Source organism: Motacilla alba, chromosome 2 (genome assembly GCF_015832195.1).
Source record: "Motacilla alba alba isolate MOTALB_02 chromosome 2, Motacilla_alba_V1.0_pri, whole genome shotgun sequence".
Classification (NCBI taxonomy): domain Eukaryota; kingdom Metazoa; phylum Chordata; class Aves; order Passeriformes; family Motacillidae; genus Motacilla; species Motacilla alba.
The window spans coordinates 36611886-36633064 of NC_052017.1; the positions used below are offsets into that span (position 1 = coordinate 36611886).

Consider the following 21179-nt stretch of genomic DNA (forward strand, 5'->3'; position numbering starts at 1 on the left):
TCGCTGTCACAGCTGCTGGGAAGCCCGAAGCCAGCCCCGGCCTCCGCCGCGGACTCCCCGGGATACCCCGGCTCCGGCGAGCCCACGGCGGAGGCCGGGGAACAGGTCTGACCTCCACCCCCATCGATTTTAAAACCCCAGTCGACTTTAAGACCTCAGCAAAATAAAAATATAAATAAGTAAATAGAGAAAAACAGCAGATCCCCTTGCTTCATTAAATACCTCATTTTATTCCATTCTGGTTTCCTAGCATTTCGTGAATATGCCAACTCGCTGTATAACACCATGCTTGAAAATACCCCCAGGAGCTGCGAAGAAGGACACCACAGGGTTTTGTCACCCACCCTTCCCCCCCAAATATTACTTCACACAAACCTAGAGTTATTTTTGCTTTCCCCATGCAAGGTGCCAAGGCCCTGTGCCGGCAAAGCCCTCTCTTTGCGCTGGGACTTCCCTCCAAACTCATACTGCTTCTTTGATAGTTTAGCTTCACACATCAAAGAACCGTAAATCCCACGCAAACGCCCAGCCTCAATCCCAACCCTTTTAAACCGTGGTGCCCTAGTAGGGAATTGCCATTTGTGGTTTCTCACGGCTCAACCACGGTTTTACATACGTGCAACGGGGCAGAACAGCCTCACACCCGGTGCACTTGCTGCTGTGCGTGGAGTGCGCTCTCTGGAGCAGGGCCATTTCCTTAATTTAACTTTCAATTAAAGGGTAATCCCTTTAAGGTATAAACTGACCTGCTCTCAACACTTGTTTCTGGACACAACAAAAAACCAAGCCCCAGAACCATGACATGAGAAACTGAGCAGAGAGTTTTTGAATTAGCCGGTGTTTCAAACTGACCCGTACTTTTACATTCAATTAGAAATCATCTGGGGAAGAAGACCGAACCCTTCAAAGGTGGCCGCAGAGTACACAATGCGGGAAGGCAATGGTTAAGCCAAACAAAGTAGCGGCGCTCCGAGGGGCCAGAGCGGCTGCGGCAGCACCGCGGGCTCACCGGGGCTCGGGACCGTGCGACACCGCCAGCGATGCCGCCTCTTTCTCGGAGAACTTTGCGCGCAGCCTCCCGGAGGGCCGGGATGGCTCCATAGCGGCTCCGCACGCAGCGGGCGCCGCCGCCGCCGCCCTTCCCGCGGGGGCGCCGCCCGCCCCGCGCAGCCCCCGCGCAGGGAGGCGGGCGGCGGGCGCGCCCTTGCGGTGCGCAGCGGCGGGAGGCGGGTGCCGGCCCCCCCACCCCCGCCGGCGGGGCAGGAGCCGCCCGCGGAGCGGCGGGTCCCTCCTCCCGCCCCCCCCGGGGAGCAGCCGGCGGCGGCGGAGCGGTGAAGGGGAGGGTCTAAGGCCGGGCGCACCGCGCCGCGCCGGCTGGCCGGACGGACGGGCGGCTGCCGCCGCGCCGCGGGCATGGCGGAGCCTGGCGGCGGCGGGGCCGGGGCGGCAGGCGGCGGCGGGCCGCAGCAGGGCTCCCCGGTCGCCGCGGGGGTGGCCGCCGGGGGGCCGGTCCGCAGCGCCGCCGAGAACCCCGGGGGGGCTGGTTCGGCGCGCACCGCGGGGAAGAAGGCGCAGCTGCGCGCCGCGCCGCGGGCCAAGAAGCTGGAGAAGCTGGGCGTCTACTCCGCCTGCAAGGTACCCGGCCGGGCGGCCGCGGGAGCCCCCCCGCCCACGGAGGGTGGGGATTGACGGGAGGGGAGGGAGGAAGGGAGGGAGGGAGGCGGTGGGGAAGGGCCGTGTCCTGCCGGGCGCGGGGGCGGCCCGGCTGCCGCCCGGCGCTGCCCGAGGAAGTGGTGGCTTCGGCGGTGCCGGTGGATCCTGCTCCCCCCGGAGCTTTCCGGCCGGTGGCCGCAGAAATTAAACCCGCGCGCACCGAATACGGGACCGCGCGGGTAGCGCCGCCTCCCTCCCGCCCGGGGAGCTGCCCGTCCCGGCGCCGCCGCTCCCTCCGCTCCGTCCGTCCCTCCGCGGGAGGCGGCGGCGAGCGGGGCGGCTCCCGGTGCCGGCGGTGAGCGCTGGGTTAGCAGCGCTGCTCGGCGCTCTCCGCATAAACATCCCGGGCGGGGAGCGGGGCACCCCTCTGCTCCGCCTGGAGGTCGCGGCCCCGACCCCGGGCGGGCGCTGCTCCAGCCCGGCCCTGGCCGCGGTCTCGCAGCGCGGAGCTGTTGACACCGCTGAAGCCGCTGCTCCGCCCTGGAGCTGACACTGTCGCCGGCAGCTCTGGCAGAGGGGAGATGGGGCGCGGCCTCCGCGCTTGGGAAAGTTGTGTCCCCGGCGGTCACGTAGCGCCGGTGTCCGGTGTGGGTGCCCGAGCGGACGGCGCGGTCCCCTGTCCACCTGTACCCTGCCCCAGCGGGGTTCTCTGCTCCGTGTCTGCCCGGCGCTCGCATTCAGGAGTGCTGCTCCTGATTTCCCATCACGAGCACTTTCGGTCCACCTGCGATTTTCTTCTTGGTGGGAGAAGCAGGACTCGCCTGTTTATTATAGAGAGAGGGAACTCGCTCAGAGCTGTCGCTCCCGCCTTCAGAGCTCTGTCTGACCGCGGGCATTGTCGCCTGTGCTCAGAGCACGGGCCGCTGGCTGCGCTGCTGCTGTCAAGGCAATTTCTGGATGCACAACGGGGCTGACATATTTAGATTGGCAGTGCTGATGTCAGATCCTCTAGTAATGCTTTCAGCTTTGAGAGTAGCTGTTTGTGAAAAAAGTGCATCTTATTTTCTCTGTTCTTCTACTTTGGCAGATGTTAAGCGAGAGGCCAAGCTAACAAACGAGACGGAGCATCATTGCACCGCGGCTCTGTAGATTTAGCTGTATGCTGAGGGCACGGCGCGATGCTGCCATGGGAGGGCAAATTACAGAAGCCACACATTGCAGCGTCTTAGCTGTTTCCACATGTGCGGGCACCTACACGCATGGGACAGCGCAAGATTACACCTGTGCCAATAAGGTTAAAGACAAGCTGCTGTACTTGAGCTTTGCAGCACTAAATGTGGGCAGAGTGATATGGTTTGAAGCTTTCCTAGTGATAATTCCCCTTTGCACCCCCATATTTTCATGTTACCGAGGCTTGCTAATAAATGAAGCTGGTTGTGAAGTGGGCAAATTTTTCATGGGCTGTTAGGGAAGTGTGTGTGTGTTTGAATTGCTTTTTTCTTCCCTGGTTGGTGCTTTTGCACCTCCAGACCCTGTTTTTGAGGGTGAAAGCCTTCTCCTGTAGTGCTCTGCCCACAGAGATTGCTGTGCTATAGAGAAGCCTTGTCTCCTCTGAAACCCTTTGCTTTTTTGGGGGCTCACCAGCCTCTCTCTTGCAGGTGCTTTGTGATAAGGGGGGTGAGCACCATTTGGGAGGGGAGGAGGGCACACTGTGGCCTGCTATCAGCTCCTCTTTCCGTCTTGCAGGACTCTGGTGATGGGGTACAGAGCAGGAACAGCTCCTGTTGCCAGTGCTCTGCTGGGCGTCCTTGCTGGCCCTCATCTGTGACAGGTCTTGGATGCGTGTCCCATTGGTCCCATCACTGCAGTGATGAATGGAGCAGGACCATGGTCAGGGGGTCTTCCTCCTGCCAGGATGTAGGCACAGTTCCAGCACTAAATACTGCACTGTGTTCAGATTAAAATTACCATTTGACTTCTCTACAGCGGCAGGCAGCTTGCTTTCAGATCTTGTAACAGAAACAAGTAAGCAGACGGGAAGCTCCTTGCAAGCTTCTCCTGTGGGATAAGGTGGGAAGGATGGTGCAGGGTGGAAGAATGTTTTATTTTTTTTCCTGAGCACCTGGCAGGTGCTCCAGAAGGACACTTCTTGGCTTGTAACATTAGCGGTTTGCTGGAAACTGTAGCCTAGAGAAGCTGGTTTGCCAACTGTAGCAGTGCAGTATGTAACTTTAAACTTTTTCTTACTTTGGGTTCAACTTCTCTTTCATTGATTTTGCATTTGTGTGTGTGAGTGCAAAAGAGTGACAGGAGGCAAACACTCTCACCATCTCCGATGGGGACATCTGCTCTCATTCAAGTAGTGACTATACGTGGATCTTATGTAAATCTCCATGGAGCTGTACAAGTTGGAGTGCTAAAATATGTAACAGCATCCTTAACACCAATCACCTTCTCCCACGTGAGTTTCATTGCAAAATTCAGCATGCAGAATTTATTAGGAGCTCAGCCTCAGAGATGTTTGGAGTAACAGCCAGGAAGCACCTGTCTGCTAGGGCTAAAGTCAGAACACAAGAAGGTGGAGAAGTCAGTGACCGTGCAGAGGGGGTGAATCTCACTGATGACAGCAGAAATGCTGTGCAGAGGAGTAAAAGGCACTGCTCTGGGGCAGGGTACTTGGTCCCTCAAGAAGGACCTCCTGGTCCTTCTTTACAACCCATCCCTTTTCATCATGGGAAACATGGACAAAGACTGCTGGTAAATGCATATTTGGTGTGGACATATCCAGAGCAGAATGAGCCTGAAGTTTAGGGAGCTGAGACTGGACAAATATGGAGTTTGGGTTTTTTCCTGATAATAGAACTGGACAGGAGAGTTGTAGCTGTTGAGCTGCTCCACTTGACTTGTTCCTCTGTGAGAAAAGTCTGGGTGGAAGGCATAGAACAGGCTCTTCTTAGTAAAAAACCTTTTTAAAAGCCCAAGTCTGAAGGAGGAGGGTGGCATTCTGAACAAGATATATAAGAGGAGTTGGTACAGTTTTCATGACTTTTGGAGGTACACAGTAGTGCTGTGTGCTGTGAGGGGTTTTGTGTTTGGCACTTGCTCTCTGTGTGTGTGTGTATGAATGGCTGCATACATAATTTTGGTTTTGTACCACTGTGAAATTGAGCATTAGGCATGTGAGCTTGCAGCATTTTATATAAAAGCAGCACTGTGTGACTTACACACATAAATATATTTAATGAAGATGTAGGAGGAAGCCTCCTCTGCATTTTTTTCCCTATTGGTTTACAATATGTGAAAATACAACTCTCTCTCCAGTCTCACTGGGAGCTTTTTTTGTAAATAAGGTGAAATATGTACTATTTTAGTACAATAAGTTTTCTGTAAACTTGTTTATTTTTCATTATACATATCTTACAGTAATGCCTGGGTGTTTACAGATATAATTAAAACTCACGCACAAAGAATAATACCTCCTTGAAGAAAAGCTTTTTGCTTTAGATAAGCAAAGTAGACAGAGTGAGAAGGGTTGTGATGAGATGACTTGGCCAAGGTCCTGCAGCAGGTGAGCAATGGGCAGATGTGGAAGTAAAATCCCAGCCCCAGGCTCCAGACCAGCTGCTGATCCTTTCTTGAAGCACTTCTTCCCACATCTCATTCTAGACTCACCTCTAGTTTTCCCACACATTAAAAAAAAAAAAAAAAAAAAAAAAAGAGAGTTCATAAGGTAAACTTGTACCACCTTTTCCATAATAAAATATTTTATTTCCTGATTTTTATGAGGCAGATTAAGATGAGGCCAATTTGGCCCTGTTACTGCTGGGCTCTGTATAGCAGGAGTGCAGCTCCTTGAAGCTCAACTTAAAATGTATTGTTTTCTGTAGAAGTGTATAGGAGACAAAAAAGTGATCTAAAGCTTTCTTATCACTTTCATTGTGGAGTGAATCTGTTTTATAATGTCTTACAGGCCAAATTAAAGCATCTTCCTTTAAATAGGAGATGTACCATTAACTTTACAAGGTAGGAACTGGGTGCTTATTATTAATAAAAGCTTTATATGGTAGCCTACTTCTCTTCTGTAAGTGAAACTGGAAAGTACAGGGAATAAAATAATTGGATCAATCAATAAATAAAGAACATGCCCTTTAAGCTGCCCACTAAACTGCTTATTTTGTATTGTTAAAGTTAAATGGCTCAGCTAATTTCCTGATATATATGAATGACTCTTTGAGTAGTGACCAGCTGTCTGGTTCTTGGGTACTGAACATATGAGTAGGAAAAATGTATTATTTAAATATATCAATGTATTTATTATAATTTATGTGATACTCTTTGATAAAGTTATCATTTTGAGCTTGCTGCCAGCAGGAAAAAGCTTATAGGGTATTTTATACAGCTTTTGTGTTGGGAGGAAGAAGATGTTTTCTAGAGTAATTATACTTGCTGGAAATAGAGAAGATCTGTAATGTTCTGTGTATAATCTTTGAGCCTGTTTTGCCTCTCAATTACCAAATAGGGTAACCTGTATGATTTTTAGCTGGGAAGGAAAATCCTGCATGACAGCTATTTGAAACTCAGAACTGTTGGGGTCTTTTACCTTATAATTAAGTTAGCTTGAAGTTTGCACATTCACTATCCAAAGAGGGGGAGGGATATTTTAGTCAATAGCTTATTGTAACATTCTTAACTTACTCTTATTTGTAGAGCTGAAACTCACCTAAAAGGGGCTGAGACATGTGCAATATTGTAACTTTCAGGTGCTTCTTTTTTAAAGACAATACTGACAATTTGTGTTAAAATGTGCTGTATTTTTTCATGGTCCATATTTGACATATAAGTGAGTACCTGTTCAGTATTCTAAAGGAAAAAATCACTTTATTTTTCCTAGAGTTATAGTTTTCACTGCCCAGAACTGCTGGACAGTTTGATTTCTCCCATTGTAACACTCCAACAAACATGGAAGGAGTTAAAAAGAAAATTGAAATTGTGTCATGCAGTGCAAAATCTACATAATTTCTGCAATTTCTTTTTCTTTTTTTGCAGTTGCCTTTTTCTGTTTGTTTGTTTGCAGGGAGGAGGGAAGGCAACAGCATGTAGTTGTTGTGTTTTCTTTTATTGCACTCCTCCAATTTTATTAAAACCACCAATGAAGGCGTGGTGTTCATGATCCCTGGGCCTGAAAAGATGATGGTCATTATTTTTCAGGCCTCATTAGGGCAGAAGTCCCCATCTGCAGTTCTACAGTGGATTTATCAAAGCTCTGCAGATGTCCCAGAAAACAAGGCTTCAAGGAGTGGATGTGCTAGTTCAAATACTTTTCCTTCCTTCCCTCAAAACTGTTTTGATCTTACATTAAGTTTTTGCAGAGGTGAAGTCATACTTTATTTTGTAATGAAAAGCACATTAATGACATTTGAAAAAAAAAAGGAAGAAAGGAAAAAGCTGAAGATAGTCAAAGAAAGGATTGAATGAGCAAAATGCTGTGGAACATTTAAAACAGCTCAGCAATTTAAGCCACTGAGGAATGCACATTGCATATTCATTGCAAAATACTTGCACTGTCAACATCTACAATGAAAATTAATTTTAAAGAGGACCTTTTTAGGTTCTGTTTTGGCTTGGTTAACAGAACATTTATGCTGATTCTGGTGTTTTATTGAGATTAACCAAAAAAATCCACCCGAGTGGTTGGTTGGTTAAAGTCTCTAGAATAATTCGAACAATACCAATTAACAGCTGTTGCAAAAAGATCTGGTGAGGAAATACCAACAGGAGCAGAAAAAAATTGTCATCGAGCATGCCGGTTTTGTTCTTCTGTGGGTGGGTTGATATTTATTTTTGTCAGTTTAACTGAGCTGTTATCACGATTCGTACATCTGTTTGCATCTTTGCTGTTAATTATGGTGTGACACTAAAGTTTGCATAGTTACTCACTGTTTATAGTTTTTTGGCTTGATAGTAAACATTGTTTGGTGAGCTTCTGTGACATACTGCTTCCACTCAGAGGAAAAAAATCTCAAAAAGCTTGTGCCTGTTTTTAGGAGGGACTTCTGGATATGCTTCATTGTGGCATGATTTAAGGCAATAAGTAATAAGCATGGTGATATGTCAGTAATTTACAGTGTTGAACATTTATCCACACAGCTGCATGGGAAGGGTCAAATCTTACTTCCCTAATATAATATTCAATCTTTTTTTCGTTTGACAACTCCTTCACAATTGTCTCTTGCATTTTTTTGTCAATAATCTCATTTTCAGACTTTTTCTTTTTTCGTTGACAGTTTCTGTAGCCTCATATTAAATGCAAAAACTTTCATGGCAACGTTGCCTTTCTCGCAAAGCAAATGTGTGTAGTTTATTTGGCACTGGTTTTGCATTGGGAAGCTAATTGAAAATAAGGGGTTTTGTGTCATCACCCAGATGTCCAGAGTCCTTGCACCGGTGCAAGGTGCAATCTGTGCTTCGCAGGTATCCCTCAGTCTCTGATGCCTCAAGTCCATTTAGTTTGGAGTGCCTGTGGGGCTGGATGAAAACACAGCTGGCTCGGTGCCTGTGAAACTGTAAGCGACGGCTTCTGCCATAAAATTACACTTCAGTTCTCTGCCAATCACATTACTCACAGAAAACACGATAGGAAAAGAACATAAACTTCACCATAAATCTTTTCAGATTGTGTTTTATGAGACTTAGGAAAAAAATTTGTTTTCATCTTCCCCTCACTTCATCCTGAAGCCTCACTGATTTCACTTTATAAATGCATGGGCTGGCAGGCGGTCTGCAGTGAGTTTGGAGAGCCAGGAGGTTCAGGCCATGCAGGCTGTCCCTTTTTCAAGGGAAATATGCAGAGATGGTTTTGCTGGGCACTTGCAGGTGGATTTCTGAGTCACCCCGGTGCCTACAGAAAATGCTGCTCACAGCCCTTGGTGCCTGCCAGACCGCCCCGGGCCAGGCAGAGGCCGTGGCACCCAGGGCCAGGAGCCCAGCTGGACAAATGCTTAAGCCTCAGAGATGGTAAAAACATCATGTGGTGCTCAGCAAACTGCAGGCAGCAGTTTTCTTGGTTCTCAGGTTGCTGAATATTGAAATGAGTTTAAAAGAACAATTTACCAGCCATTTACAAAGCCTTCAGTGTTAGGAGCTGTCGAGCTGTGATCCTTTCTGCTTCTCCTGGGTTCTTCTTCCTTAGGTAGGATGGGATTTGGAAACTTAAAAGGAAAATGAAATAGGTTCCTGAAATAGATCACACTAAATGCATGCAGAATCAGTTTTGAAAAATGATACATTAGTGCTGCATATATTACCATCACAATTTTTCCTACTAAGATTGTTTCAGCCATAAATATTATGCAGCAATTGGCATACTTTCCTCACTGAGGTCTCGGCAGTGCAATTTCACGAGCATCTTTTTACAACCCGGTGCACAGACATCTCTGAAGAGTAGAAAAGCAGGCTTTCTTTCCAATTAGATCTTCAAATAGGAGTACAAATGATGTTAGAATACCCAAGATCTTTTGGACATGCAGAAGAAAATCCCCTCCTGTGAAGCTGCTCTTTGGATAACTGGAATTGGTACTTTGATCTTCTGAATGACTTGAGACACCATTACCAAAGTCCCAACCTCTCCCTTCATGGTCTTCCCTTTTAGCTGCATTCTCTTGGTGGTTGTTTCACACTCAGTGAGCTGAAGTAAACTTCCTAGGGAAAGCAGCAGGTTGCAGTGGAAGTGCCACTGTCTTTGGCATCTGTTGCTTTTGTGACCAAGCATTCCTTGCCTTAAACAGCGTTTTCCAATAGTGCGTTTATTGCTTGGTTATTTCAGCATTAGTTAACCCTGCCTGGGTTGACATGGGCTTGGGCTTGGTTTCTGCTGTGTGATTCCTTGGTGCCAGTGTAGCTGATGAGGCAAGTGACAAACGTGCTGCCTGTTAGGCAACCTGTTAAAGTTTAAATAATTAAATGTCTCAGTGGCAGGATCTGTAAATGTTGGTTTACTAGGAAATAATTGAATATTTTTTTCAGTAGAATGACGGCTGTCTGTAAAGGAGCTAGGCAGGGTCGGTTATGTATTCTGCTTACCAAACTCTGCTAATCTCTCTGTTTGGGATACTATTCTGTTTCTGATCATTTCCAGAAAATAAAGAAATAATTACTGTGGTATATAAAAATGCAAACGAAACAACAGCAAAAGCAACCTGTAATTATTTTTTATTGGTTTTGAAATAACGCAGTTCCAGCACGTTCCGGTGTTCTGTGGCGTTGATCGATATCCCTTTGCTCTGATTTCAGGCCGAGGAATCCTGTAAATGCAATGGCTGGAAGAACCCGAACCCGCCTCCCACGCCGCCGCGGGCCGAGCTGCAGCAGGCGGCGGTCAGCCTGGCTGAGCCCTGCCGCAGCTGCAGCCACGCGCTGGGTGAGCCTCCTCTTCCTCCTCTTCCTCCTCTTCCTCCTCTTCCTCCTCTTCCTCCTCTTCCTCCTCTTCCTCCTCTTCCTCCTCTTCCTCCTCTTCCTCCTCTTCCTCCTCTTCTTCTTCCTCCTCCTCTTCCTCCTCTTCTTCTTCCTCCTCCTCCTCCTGCGCTCCGGGAGCCCTCACCCCAACATTTCCAGTCAATGCTAGAAATAGGAGTTGCGATTAGATGTAAATGTTAATAGCTTGGATTTAAATATGTTTAATATTTAAAAGATAAGTTTAATGTGGAAATAATCCTAAAATTAATTTTAAAGAAATCCAGCTAAAGTGCAACTTCTAACAACACCGACATTCAAAGTTGTTAAAGTGCAAAAGCACCATTAAGCTATCCATAGCAATTTTAATACTTTGTGTTACATATGCCTTAACCTTACATAGCTTTATCTGCCAGCTGCCTTCCTTACAAGGTGAATGACTCTCTCCTGTAGGCTGTATTATGTTTCCTTACTTTAGAACAAAGTATAAAATATTCTTAAGCACCGCTAAAACAGGTAATCCTACCTGCAAAAACGAACTGTGTGTTTTCTGAGTCATAGAAAATAAAACTAGGGTTGTACATCTTAGCATGCTCTGAGTTATTGTGCAGACAGCTTGCATGTCTTGGAAGCAACTGCTCAAAATCCACAGTTAAATAGTGTTGTGGTTTTTGGTTTTGTTTTTCAGACTTAGAATAAATAACAATATGAAAAAAACAACTTATTGTTATTTATTCTAAATAACTTAGAATAAATAACAATACCCACACAGCCTGAAAAACAGTGCTGAATCACTGTATTATTATTTTAAAAATTTATACTTATCCAAAATAATAGTTGATGGCTGTTTCTCTATATATCAGAATCACAGAACAGTTTGAGTTGGAAGGGACCTTTTAATGATCATCTAGTCCAGCCCCTCTAGAGTCAGCAGGGATACTTTCTGTTAGATCCCATTGCTCTGAGCCCCAGCCAACTCGTAACTTGGATGTTTCCAGGGATGGGGCATCCATCACCTCTTTGGGCAACTTGTTCCAGTATTCCATCACCCTCATAGTAAAAAAACCTTTTTCTGATATCTAATCTAAACCAACCTAAAGCCACCACCCCTTGTGCTGTCACTACATGTCCTTGAAAAAGTCCCCCTTTGGCTTTCTGGGGGGCCACCCTTGGGTCCTGGAAGGCTGCTTTAAGATCTCACTGGAGCCTTCTCTAGTCTGAACAACCCCACACTCTCAGCTTGACTTCATAGGAGAGGTGCTCTAGCCCTCATACCACCTTCATTGCCCTCCTCTCCACTTGTTTCATCATAGATCCACATCCTTCTTAGGGAATACTGAATAAAAATTCAGAACTAATTTTAAAGAAGCACTTACTATTTAATTTTTTTGCTGCCCAAATCTTGGGACAATGAAATGAAAAAAAAAAAAAAAAGCAAAAGAGAAATTTAAAACCTTCACAACAGATAATTTATTATTTTACTTTAGAAAAAGATACTGTACTTTGAATGGAATACTTTTTGTTTTGTTTTTTGGGGTTTTTTTGCATGGAATTTATTTCTATTTCTGCCCTACTCTTTTTCTGGTCTCATTACATATTTCTACACTTTTAAGCAGGATTTTTTCCTGATATTCCAAATCTCTGTGTTTGCTCACAGGAAAAGATTAACAAATGCATAGTATCACAGAAAATTCAGTCACTTTAGCCAAGTTAGTTTCAACTTTTCATCACACAGCTTCTCTGTGCTGCTTCTGTTTGTGCAATTAGGGTGGCTTGTGTTACCCATCCCTTTCAATCCTGGCCTTTGAAGAAAGAGTTTTTTCTTTCTTTCCTTTTTTTTTTTTTTTACTTACAATATGTGCCCTGTCAGTTCTCTGTTCTTCAGCAGAATTTGTCGATGCTTTGTATTTTGTAGAAGAACTCAGCTCTTCTAAAAGCTGGGCCTGGTTTTTGTCTATTAAAAAATAAGAAATCATTCTTTAGCTAGGGAACCAGGGAAAACCAGAACTGTAAAACCAGCAAAAGTATTCTATGAAGAAACAGTATTTTTATTTACTGGGATTTTTTAGAAAAGACTTTTTCTGACTGTAGCTAATGAGGAAGATGTTTCATTTAAAATAACTCAAATGAGTTGCTATATGCTTCCTCATACTGCTGGAAAAATATGTCTTTCAGCTGTGTTTTCTGAGATAATTTTCCTATTCATCTCATTTAAATCAGTGTGTTTCTGCTGAATACCTTTAAAACCAGATTAACCACAAGGTGTGTGGGCTTCACATTAGCTGTATTGCTTTTTCTTCTTAGAAAGCCATTGAAGTAGCAATATGGAAATGTGCTGCTTAAAGCTGTACATGATGTAAAAATGTAGGATTTTTTTCTTTTTTTTTTCTTTTTTTTTCTTTTATTTTTCTTTTTTTTCTTTTTTTTTCTTTTTTTTCTTTTTTTTTCCTTTTTTTTCTGTATTTATTTATTTCATCCAGAGGTAATCCTACATACTGTCTTGCTTGAGATGTCTCTTTTTGTTTTATCTTCAAGCCAGTGCAGCTTTTGGTGCATAAATCTACTTGATCATGTGTATTATTGTCTACTTATCTACAACATATATATTCATCCTTTTGGTGCTCAGCCCCACAGTGTGGCTCAGTGTGGTTGTTTTAATGAATATTTCTTTTATTTGGGTGATCTCTTTTCTAACATGGGCTGGATTGGATTCTGGGACAATTCACTGTCCACCAGCCACAAGCCCTGGTGTTGTGTGGTCAGAGACTCTTTCCTATTTGATTGTTTCTCCTGTGTTGCAGGGTGCATTTTTTAACTGGTAAACACTGTCAGTCTTGAATCACTTTTAAAACTAGCTAATTAATATGCTAATACACCGTATATACATTCAGTCTCTTTTGTTTCCCCATCACTGTCTTTGGTTCCTACTGTGCACCTTCACATAGCATATTTAGGTATTTCTTGGGTTTAGTGTTTTGAGATAGGCTGGACACATTCCTTGTTAATCTGTTTTTTCACCATTCCTAATTTGTGCACTCCAGTGCTTGCTTGCTGAAGTTGCAGGTCTTCCTGTCACTGAACCTTGTTCTTTCTGCTTGCTTTTTTGTGCATGCTCTAGCAAACTATACATGTAATATTTACATTTTTTTTTCAGGCATAACAGCAACTGAGGAAGGGTGTACTAGTTGGGCAGTGCATTGATTGGGACTGTGTAACTCTAGTCAAGATGATGCAGTATTTGATGTCAGTCATTTAATTTTAATAAAACACTTACTAACAGCCACAGAGTTTGGGAATGGGCTGTGAGTATCTGAATAAAGATAGTTTGTTGGCCTGGTGTAAAAATATTGGTGTCCCTTTGGCAAATACATGCTGGTAATATGCTTAACTTTTAGATTCACAGTATAGGTAATAATTCTCTAGTTTAATAAAATGTTTAAACACCACCAAGTAGTCAAGGTTCGGTATTGTTATGGAAACTGCATAGAAATGGCTTCTTATGCTGATGTTTTATTCATTTGTTGAAGGCAAGATTTCTTTGGTATGTTATCAGTTTCTAATGCAAAGCTCATCTAGAAGGATATTTATTACTTGCAAATGATCAAGACAGAATGCTGGGAATATTAACCCTTCATACCTGTCTTAAGGACCAAAGTTAAATGATTTTATTCTGCCCAGAATATTTATCCTCAAAGGAAGCTTACGATGGCCATGTGCCTGAGACACTATATTATAAATTTTCATTTAAGTGGAAACAGTTGCTGTCATATTTTTAAAGTTCTGCATTACAGTGTACTTTTTACTTGAAGCCAAATAAAGGTATTGAATTGAAACGTTTTGGTATCATACTGAACTTCTCAAAACAACCATCTTTGCTGCATGGCCAATAAATGTGATCATTTTCAAGTCAAGTGTTATTTTTCCTCACAGCTCCCCAGCTGAGGAGTCAGATTTCCATTGAAAAAATATGTTAATCTTAAGAAGTAAATATAGATAAAATTTATTAAAATATAAAAAGCTAATATACCCAAACTTAAAAGTATTTTTCTCTTTCTTTGTAAGGATATTTTCTTGTACTTTCAGAGGAAAGGATATGCGTACCATCTACATTGGCCTGGAGTCAGCTAAGATCATTGCTTTTTATAATGCAAATATCTTCTTTCTTGGAGTTGACTTTTTGTTTTATACTGCCTTCCTTCTTCCCGGGGCCAGTTGTTCAAACCAGCTTGAAATGAATGTCCTATTTTACAGGGAGAAACCTCAAGCTTTTGAAAATTACAGATGTGGAACTGTATTTACCTTTGGAGATGATAAAAGGGAGTTTGTCACTTGGAAATGAACAAATGAGCACATACAGTCTGCAAAATCTCTGCTAATATAGTGTGCACAAAACACAGTTTGATCTTACATGATATGAAAGCAAGGGACGAAGCCAATAATGCCCAGTTTAAAACAAAAAGGCATTTTTTGGAACTGGTTTTTTTTTCATGTTTTCCTGAAATAAGGTGCTGCTTACATCTGGATTACATAATTTATGGAAATTCTGGACTTATTTTTTTAAGTCAAGAAACTTTGTCTCGAATGCATGGCTCTAGGACAAAAAAAAGTATGTAGTTAGTTATATAGTGCAACATATTAATACAGGCAGGACTTATGAAGTCAGCCTTAAGTGTTAACAGATGATGTGATTCCAAGCAGCTGCCATTCCTCTGCTGTGGAAGTTGCTACCCCGGTCAACCTTTACAAACTGGTCTGATGTGACACAGGTTTCAGTTACCTCTGATAAGATGTGTTCTGTTTGAGTAGGTTGTTACAGGATCAGTGCCTTTACAGTTAAAGCTTAGTTGGAGATTTCCTGGGGTACAGTTGTGCTATGGGTCCTCTCAGTAGCCTTTTACAAGTTTGGGTTTTTATTCTGTTTAGCTGCTCACGTTTCTCACCTGGAGAATGTGTCTGAAGAAGAAATGAACAGGCTCCTGGGGATTGTATTGGATGTGGAATATCTGTTCACCTGTGTCCACAAAGAAGAAGATGCAGATACCAAGCAAGTTTATTTCTACCTGTTCAAAGTAAGCTGAACTTGTGGAGTGTCTTCTCAGATTTTTCACTTTCTCACACATAAGCCAATTTCATTGCTGCTCGGGCGTGCATTGACTTTATCTGCCGAGACAGTTTTAATCTGGGATGATTCTCTACTGAATAACTGTGGGCTGGACTTTCCAGTACTTGCAATGTACTGATTCTTACTCCCAAAATCCATCCAGATGATTGAGGAACTCACCCTGAGTCCCATGTATAAACTGCAGCCTTCTTCACTGACATATCAGGAGGAGTCAGTTGACATGAATGGTAACTTAGCTGCTTGCGTTTCCTCAGGGGAGCCTCTTGTACGCATTTCAGAGAAGGTGAAGTTTAGTAATTATGAATTCAGATGATTAAACAGGCAGATATATAGCCAGGAGAATTCGAACACTGCTCACAGTGTGTTGTGCCCTTGTGACTTCCATTGACTCTCTGTATGAAAATATACTGACTTTTAAAAACTTGTGTGTTTTTAACAGCTTTTGAGGAAGTGCATTTTACAGATGGGAAAACCTGTAGTGGAAGGATCTTTGGAAAGCCCCCCGTTTGAGAAACCTAGCATTGAACAGGTAAAGAGTCAAAATGTGGGCTTTGCTACTGTGTGGATTTTTTTGTTGTTCTTTATTTATGTATTTTTAAATTTTATTTTAGTGGGGGTTTGGAGGCTTTGTTTGCTTTGGGATTTTTTGTGGCTTGTTTTTCTTTTTGTAAATGTAAGCACTGGTTTTGAAAATATGGCATTTTTTAGGCACTTTGTAGATGTTTTGGTGTTCTGCTCAAGACCAAACAGGGGGCTATAGGAGATTGCTCTTGGTTCTCCTTTTAGTGTTTGTACAATAGTTACATTATTTGTATTCTATTTGTCATCATTGATCTTAGGCTTTAATGAAACTGACCTTTTTGTGGGTTTAGAGAATTAACTTGAAATGCTACTTTTATGGAGGCAGTTCTAATCTTTCTTTGTGTCAAGTGATGAAAAATGCTGTTGAAGTTTTGAAATCCAATATTAAAATGAAGCTTGCCTTCTGTATATCAAGAAAAATGTTACAGTCCAATTCAGTGAGATCATAGCCTTCTCTTTCAAAGGGTACACAAGAAAAAAAACAAAGCTGAAACCAAAGAATAATTGAGGCTTTTGTGACTCTCAGTAGATAAAGAACATATGACAAATTCAATTTTTGGTTAAGCAAGCTCCTAAGAATGCACTCCTGGCAGACAAGTGGGCCCATGAACTCCAGTGAGACCATGCAGAGGCTCACATACCTCGCTGAAACAGGAGCTGGATGTTTTCCCATCCGTGGATGAATGGATGTTCTATTATTAAGCAGGATAATTTAAATGTGAAGGCTGTTACTTGTAGTAATTATTTCTTTGCAACTCTGACTTCTTATCATGTAGGAAGATCAAACCGCTTTATTGCTGAATTTCTGAGAAGTCATCACTTTAAGTTCTCCTTTAGTTTGACTATAAACAAAAAATATGTATGTAATCCCTGTAGGCTCCTAATCTGTAAAATATACTATTAAAAAAGTTTTGTACAATGCAACTTTTTTGTCAATTTCTTCATAATGTTCAAGTTGCTTAAGAAAATAAAGCATAGAGATTTAAGGGTAACTCTTGTTACATCTTATTTTGAAATCTTTTTCCCTTTAAAAAAGACCAGTATTTTCAATTCTGTTTTTGGCAACTCAGTCACTCAGTCAAACAAAATTATTTGCTAAGCACTGGTGTTATAATGGGTTTATAAAAGATATGTGTTTCAGCACTTTGAGTCACCCATTTTAATAATGTTCAGTAGATTTTTCTTCAAACTGGACAGTGTCCAAAGTGCAACAAGGAGACAGGATTGTGAAGTATTAAGACTTCTTGAAGAAATAATATGGTTTGTAGACATAAAGTTAAGTAGAAGTCCATAAGCCCTAATCTATTATTGAAAAGTAGCTGGTGAGTTTTGAGGGTGATAGTTGATTTATGTATCATTTATGTATTTATGTTGATTTATGAAAGCCTACCAGAGCTTTCTCTGTTTGCTGGCTTTGAGAAGGAAGGAAAAAAGGAATTTCTTCTTCTTTCTCTTTCCATCAGCTGCTGAGAGCAGGTTAAAAATACCTTGATGTACCTCCTGCTGTGTACACAGGTGCCTGCAGCATCTGCATGAGTAGCTGAGCAAGGAGTTCATGGTCTCCAATACTTCTTTTCCTTCCCATGCAATGCAAGTTCATGAGAAAGTGAGGAATGTTTGAGGATGCTTCTGTAAAATGTATGGCTAAATTATTAAACAAAATTTTCTTACTTTTTAAGGGTGTGAATAATTTTGTGCAGTACAAATTTAGCCACTTACCCTCGAAGGAAAGGCAAACAATAGTGGAACTGGCTAAAATGTTTCTGAACCGCATTAACTACTGGCACCTGGAGACACCTTCTCAGCGAAGACTGAGATCACCCAATGATGATATTGCGGGGTATAAAGTGAATTATACCAGGTAATGCTGCTTCTGCTTGTTAGGAGTCTTCCTTAGAAATAGGGCATGTACAAACTTCAGGAGTACACTAGTATCTTTATGCCATAGAAGGACTTTGTGAGTTCTTGCTGCCGTGGATTTAACATGATGACCTAAGGGTTTTAGTGAGACTGTATCAGTTTCACATGCATCCTTGGGTCTTGAGACATGTGCTTTACCAGCCAAGAACAAGGAGTAGAGGCTGGAACACTTGTATCTAACAATGCTTCTGCAAGTTTTGTGTTTGTGAAGTGCTCTCAGTCTTAATATTTGAGTCTCATGTAAGTTCCCTGTTTATTATTCAGCTTAAAAAAGAGAGAGAAGATAACATTTAGCATTGTAAAGCATCACTGTTTGAAACCAAATCACAGAGGAGTTGAAAAATCAAACTAATTTTGCAAGTGCTTGAATGCTAAATGGGGAACAGATATTACTAGGTTCCTTAAAATTATAGTTCTTGTTATGACGATTTAATGTGCTGTTAGAATTCAAAGGAATAACTAAGTCGCTGGAGGATGAAGAGCTAGGATAAAAAGACATGTCTCTATTTATTTTCTTCTTCTTACAGGAGTAGTGCAGTGCCTTTCTCAGTGAGCAGTTCAGTGAGAGCAGTTCAGGGTCCTGCAGGTCAGGCAGCAGGTAGTTAACATCTGTCAGCACACTGTTCTCAGGAACATCCCGGACATCTCTGCTGGCCCAGGGTGAGCACCACCTTCTGGCTGCTTTCCTGGTGGCCTTTCCTCTCACACACCTCCTCTCCATGAAGGAGAACTAGAGCAAACCTGGTGTGAGTTGAGACTCTGGCTAGTGGCAGAGCAGACTGCCCTGTGTCTGACCCAGATGTCCTGTAGGACATCATAAAGGACACTTATAATCCATGGTGCTCCTAAGACCATGTTTGGTGGGTGTTTGACCTCCATTTGTTTGTGATAACTGGTGTCAGCCAGGGGTGGTAGGAGTTAAATCTCATTAGGAATCGACAGCTAATTTCTTCTGGTTGGTGGCTTTTTGTTGTTAATTATTTTGTCCTTTGTGTTTTCTCAAACTATCCTGCCCACAGTCCCTAAGGTCCCCCCACAACCCCAAAGTACTCTTCTCACCAAATCTCACTTGTCATTGTGAAATTCTCTCCTCTGTGCTGTCTGAGGCATTGCTCAGGGTGCTGCTGGGCACCATGGGCACACCTGAATTTTTTGCAGTCACCAATTTCATTTGAGAACCTGAGGATTTGAATGAAACTGTATCAGAGTTTCGCATGCATTCTTGTGTTTTGAGAGCTGTCCTTTATCAGCCAAGAACAGGGAGTAGGAGTCTGTGAGCAGCTCTATCTCACAAGTCTTTTGCAACACGTTTGCAAAGATTAAGGCGCAAGAGTTTGGGAGAACATTTTGAGACAGGCTGTACTTTGGGTCTGGATGAGGAAATGTGTGCAGGATCCAGCACAGTATGTTTGCATCCAATTCCTAATATTTTCATTTCTGGAGCTTTCATAGTGGTTGTGGTCTGATTCTGCTGAAGCTCCAGATTCCAATGACTATTCACTTACACACAGATATCAAAATCTTGTTTATAGAATTAACAGATATTGTGATCTACATAGGCAGTGTACTCCTGAGTTATCTCTTTGGTACCATAATCTCTTCTCCTAGAAAAGAAACATGACATGCTGTAATTTTCCTTAGTGTAATGTTTATTATGGATGGAGGTACTGGTAATGAAACAGTAACAAGGCAGGGTATGATGGGAAGAAGCCAACTGGTGGAAGACCAGGGCAGGAATCCAGTTGGATTGGGATGGAGCTAGTTAAAAGTGTCACCCATTTGGCCTGTATGTGGGGAAAGGTAAAAGTTTAGAGGATAAAACAGGCTGTGCTGAGGGTCTTTGGAGTCAGTGGCAGGAGATGTGTGAGGCTGAATGGATGAGCTGTGGAGAGAATCCCTGACATACCCGTGAATTGTCTGTAATCTGTGATTATTGTCTGGAACAAGAGCACTTTGCGTAAACTAGACTGCAAAGAAAAATAATTTATGGAAACTTAAAAGTACTTGGTTGTCATTTCTGTAAAAACCTGGGCAATATAAATGCTGCTTAACTCTGTCCAGCCTTGTAGTGGAACTGATTTATACAGTCATATAGCTCTCAGCTGCATTATAAATGATGTGGGTAGTGGTTTTATTGCATTAAGTCATATGTTAGATGGTGATAATGATCTGGCTTTTTTCATCTTTACAGGTGGCTTTGTTACTGCAATGTCCCTCAGTTTTGTGACAGTCTACCTCGGTATGAAACCACCCAGGTTTTTGGTAGGACATTGCTTCGCTCTGTTTTTACTGTAATGAGACGACAACTGCTGGAACAGGCCAGGCAGGAAAAAGACAAGCTTCCTCAAGAAAAACGAACACTAATCCTCACTCATTTTCCAAAGTAAGGTGTCACAGTGTGCCTGCATTCAAAGTTAACCAGCAACTTCATTGTGGAAAGAGAGAAATTACCTGCAGCTTAAAATAATATATCTTTTAATTCAGTAGCAACTAGATACTGCAGCTTTCTTTACTGCCATAACACAAAAGTGTGCTTTATGTACATGACTGCTTGTTTTGTTTTGTCTTTGTTTTGATTGTTTTTGCTTGCTTTGGTTTACTTTATGAAAAGGATTATTCATATTGCTAGGGGATTGTGCTGCTTGCCTATTAGCGGTATTGTAGGTGAATTTATTTTTCTGTAGTTCTTGGAAACAGTAGGTCCAGACCTCCAAAAACATGCTTGCATCTGCTTTGGTGATGGAGTATTGAAAAAAGGACAGTGTTGTACAAAGTTTATAAGAATTTCAGTTTAATTCAACATTGTAATAGTGAACAAAGTAGTCACCCCACCACCCGCAGAAGAGATGGGGTTATTAGAGAGGAGTCAGTATAAAACTGCATCATTGAATCCTAAACTCATAAATTTCATACTGAGTATCTTTTGCAGTACTGGAATGTTGATGGCAATCTCTCACAATAAAGCAGTAATAATTACCTATAAGGGTATTGAAACATGCTCAACTTTGACAGTCGTTAATTTCAAACATTTTACTGGTGGTAAAGAGGGGTAGTGATGATGACAGGCTCATTCATTGTAATGAATTCCTGTTGAAATAGTGTATCAGTTTAAAATTATCCTTATTTTACAAGGCTAGGTTGGTTCTCCAAGTCATACTTTAAAAGCCTGTCCTTCCTAACAACAAATGAACTGAACCCACAGAAGACCTGGTGGCACTGATGCTATCTATGAAAGCTACTGTGTTGGGCCAGAAGATGCGTTAGAGCTCAGGGGAATGCAAAACAATATGGACTTTGCTAAGCTGCGTAGAGCCAGGATTTGTTGCTCCTCCTACAATTAGTAATTTATTTTACCACTTTGAAAAATGTACACTGTCTTTGGGGTAGACTGGATACAGGCCCTGAAACAGATATAGAGAAGGACTTGACACCCCATTGATGCAGATTTGTGGAG

General features: G+C 42.6%; 1 protein-coding gene across 3 annotated transcripts in view; it reads left to right on the forward strand.

Annotated features, from left to right (window-relative positions):
* Positions 1–1207: 1207 nt before the first annotated feature.
* KAT2B (lysine acetyltransferase 2B) overlaps positions 1208–21179 on the forward strand; it is a 40580-nt gene continuing 20608 nt past the window's right edge. Inside the window, exons 1-6 of one of the 3 annotated variants that reach the window (XM_038163312.1) lie at positions 1208–1635; positions 9943–10069; positions 15025–15170; positions 15663–15752; positions 17485–17666; positions 19917–20108. In XM_038163312.1, coding sequence (XP_038019240.1) covers positions 1414–1635; positions 9943–10069; positions 15025–15170; positions 15663–15752; positions 17485–17666; positions 19917–20108 — 959 coding nt within the window. In that variant the 5' untranslated portion in view covers positions 1208–1413. The remainder of the gene's footprint in view (positions 1636–9942; positions 10070–15024; positions 15171–15662; positions 15753–17484; positions 17667–19916; positions 20109–21179) is intronic. The other 2 variants (XM_038163320.1, XM_038163311.1) reach the window with 2 other exon arrangements.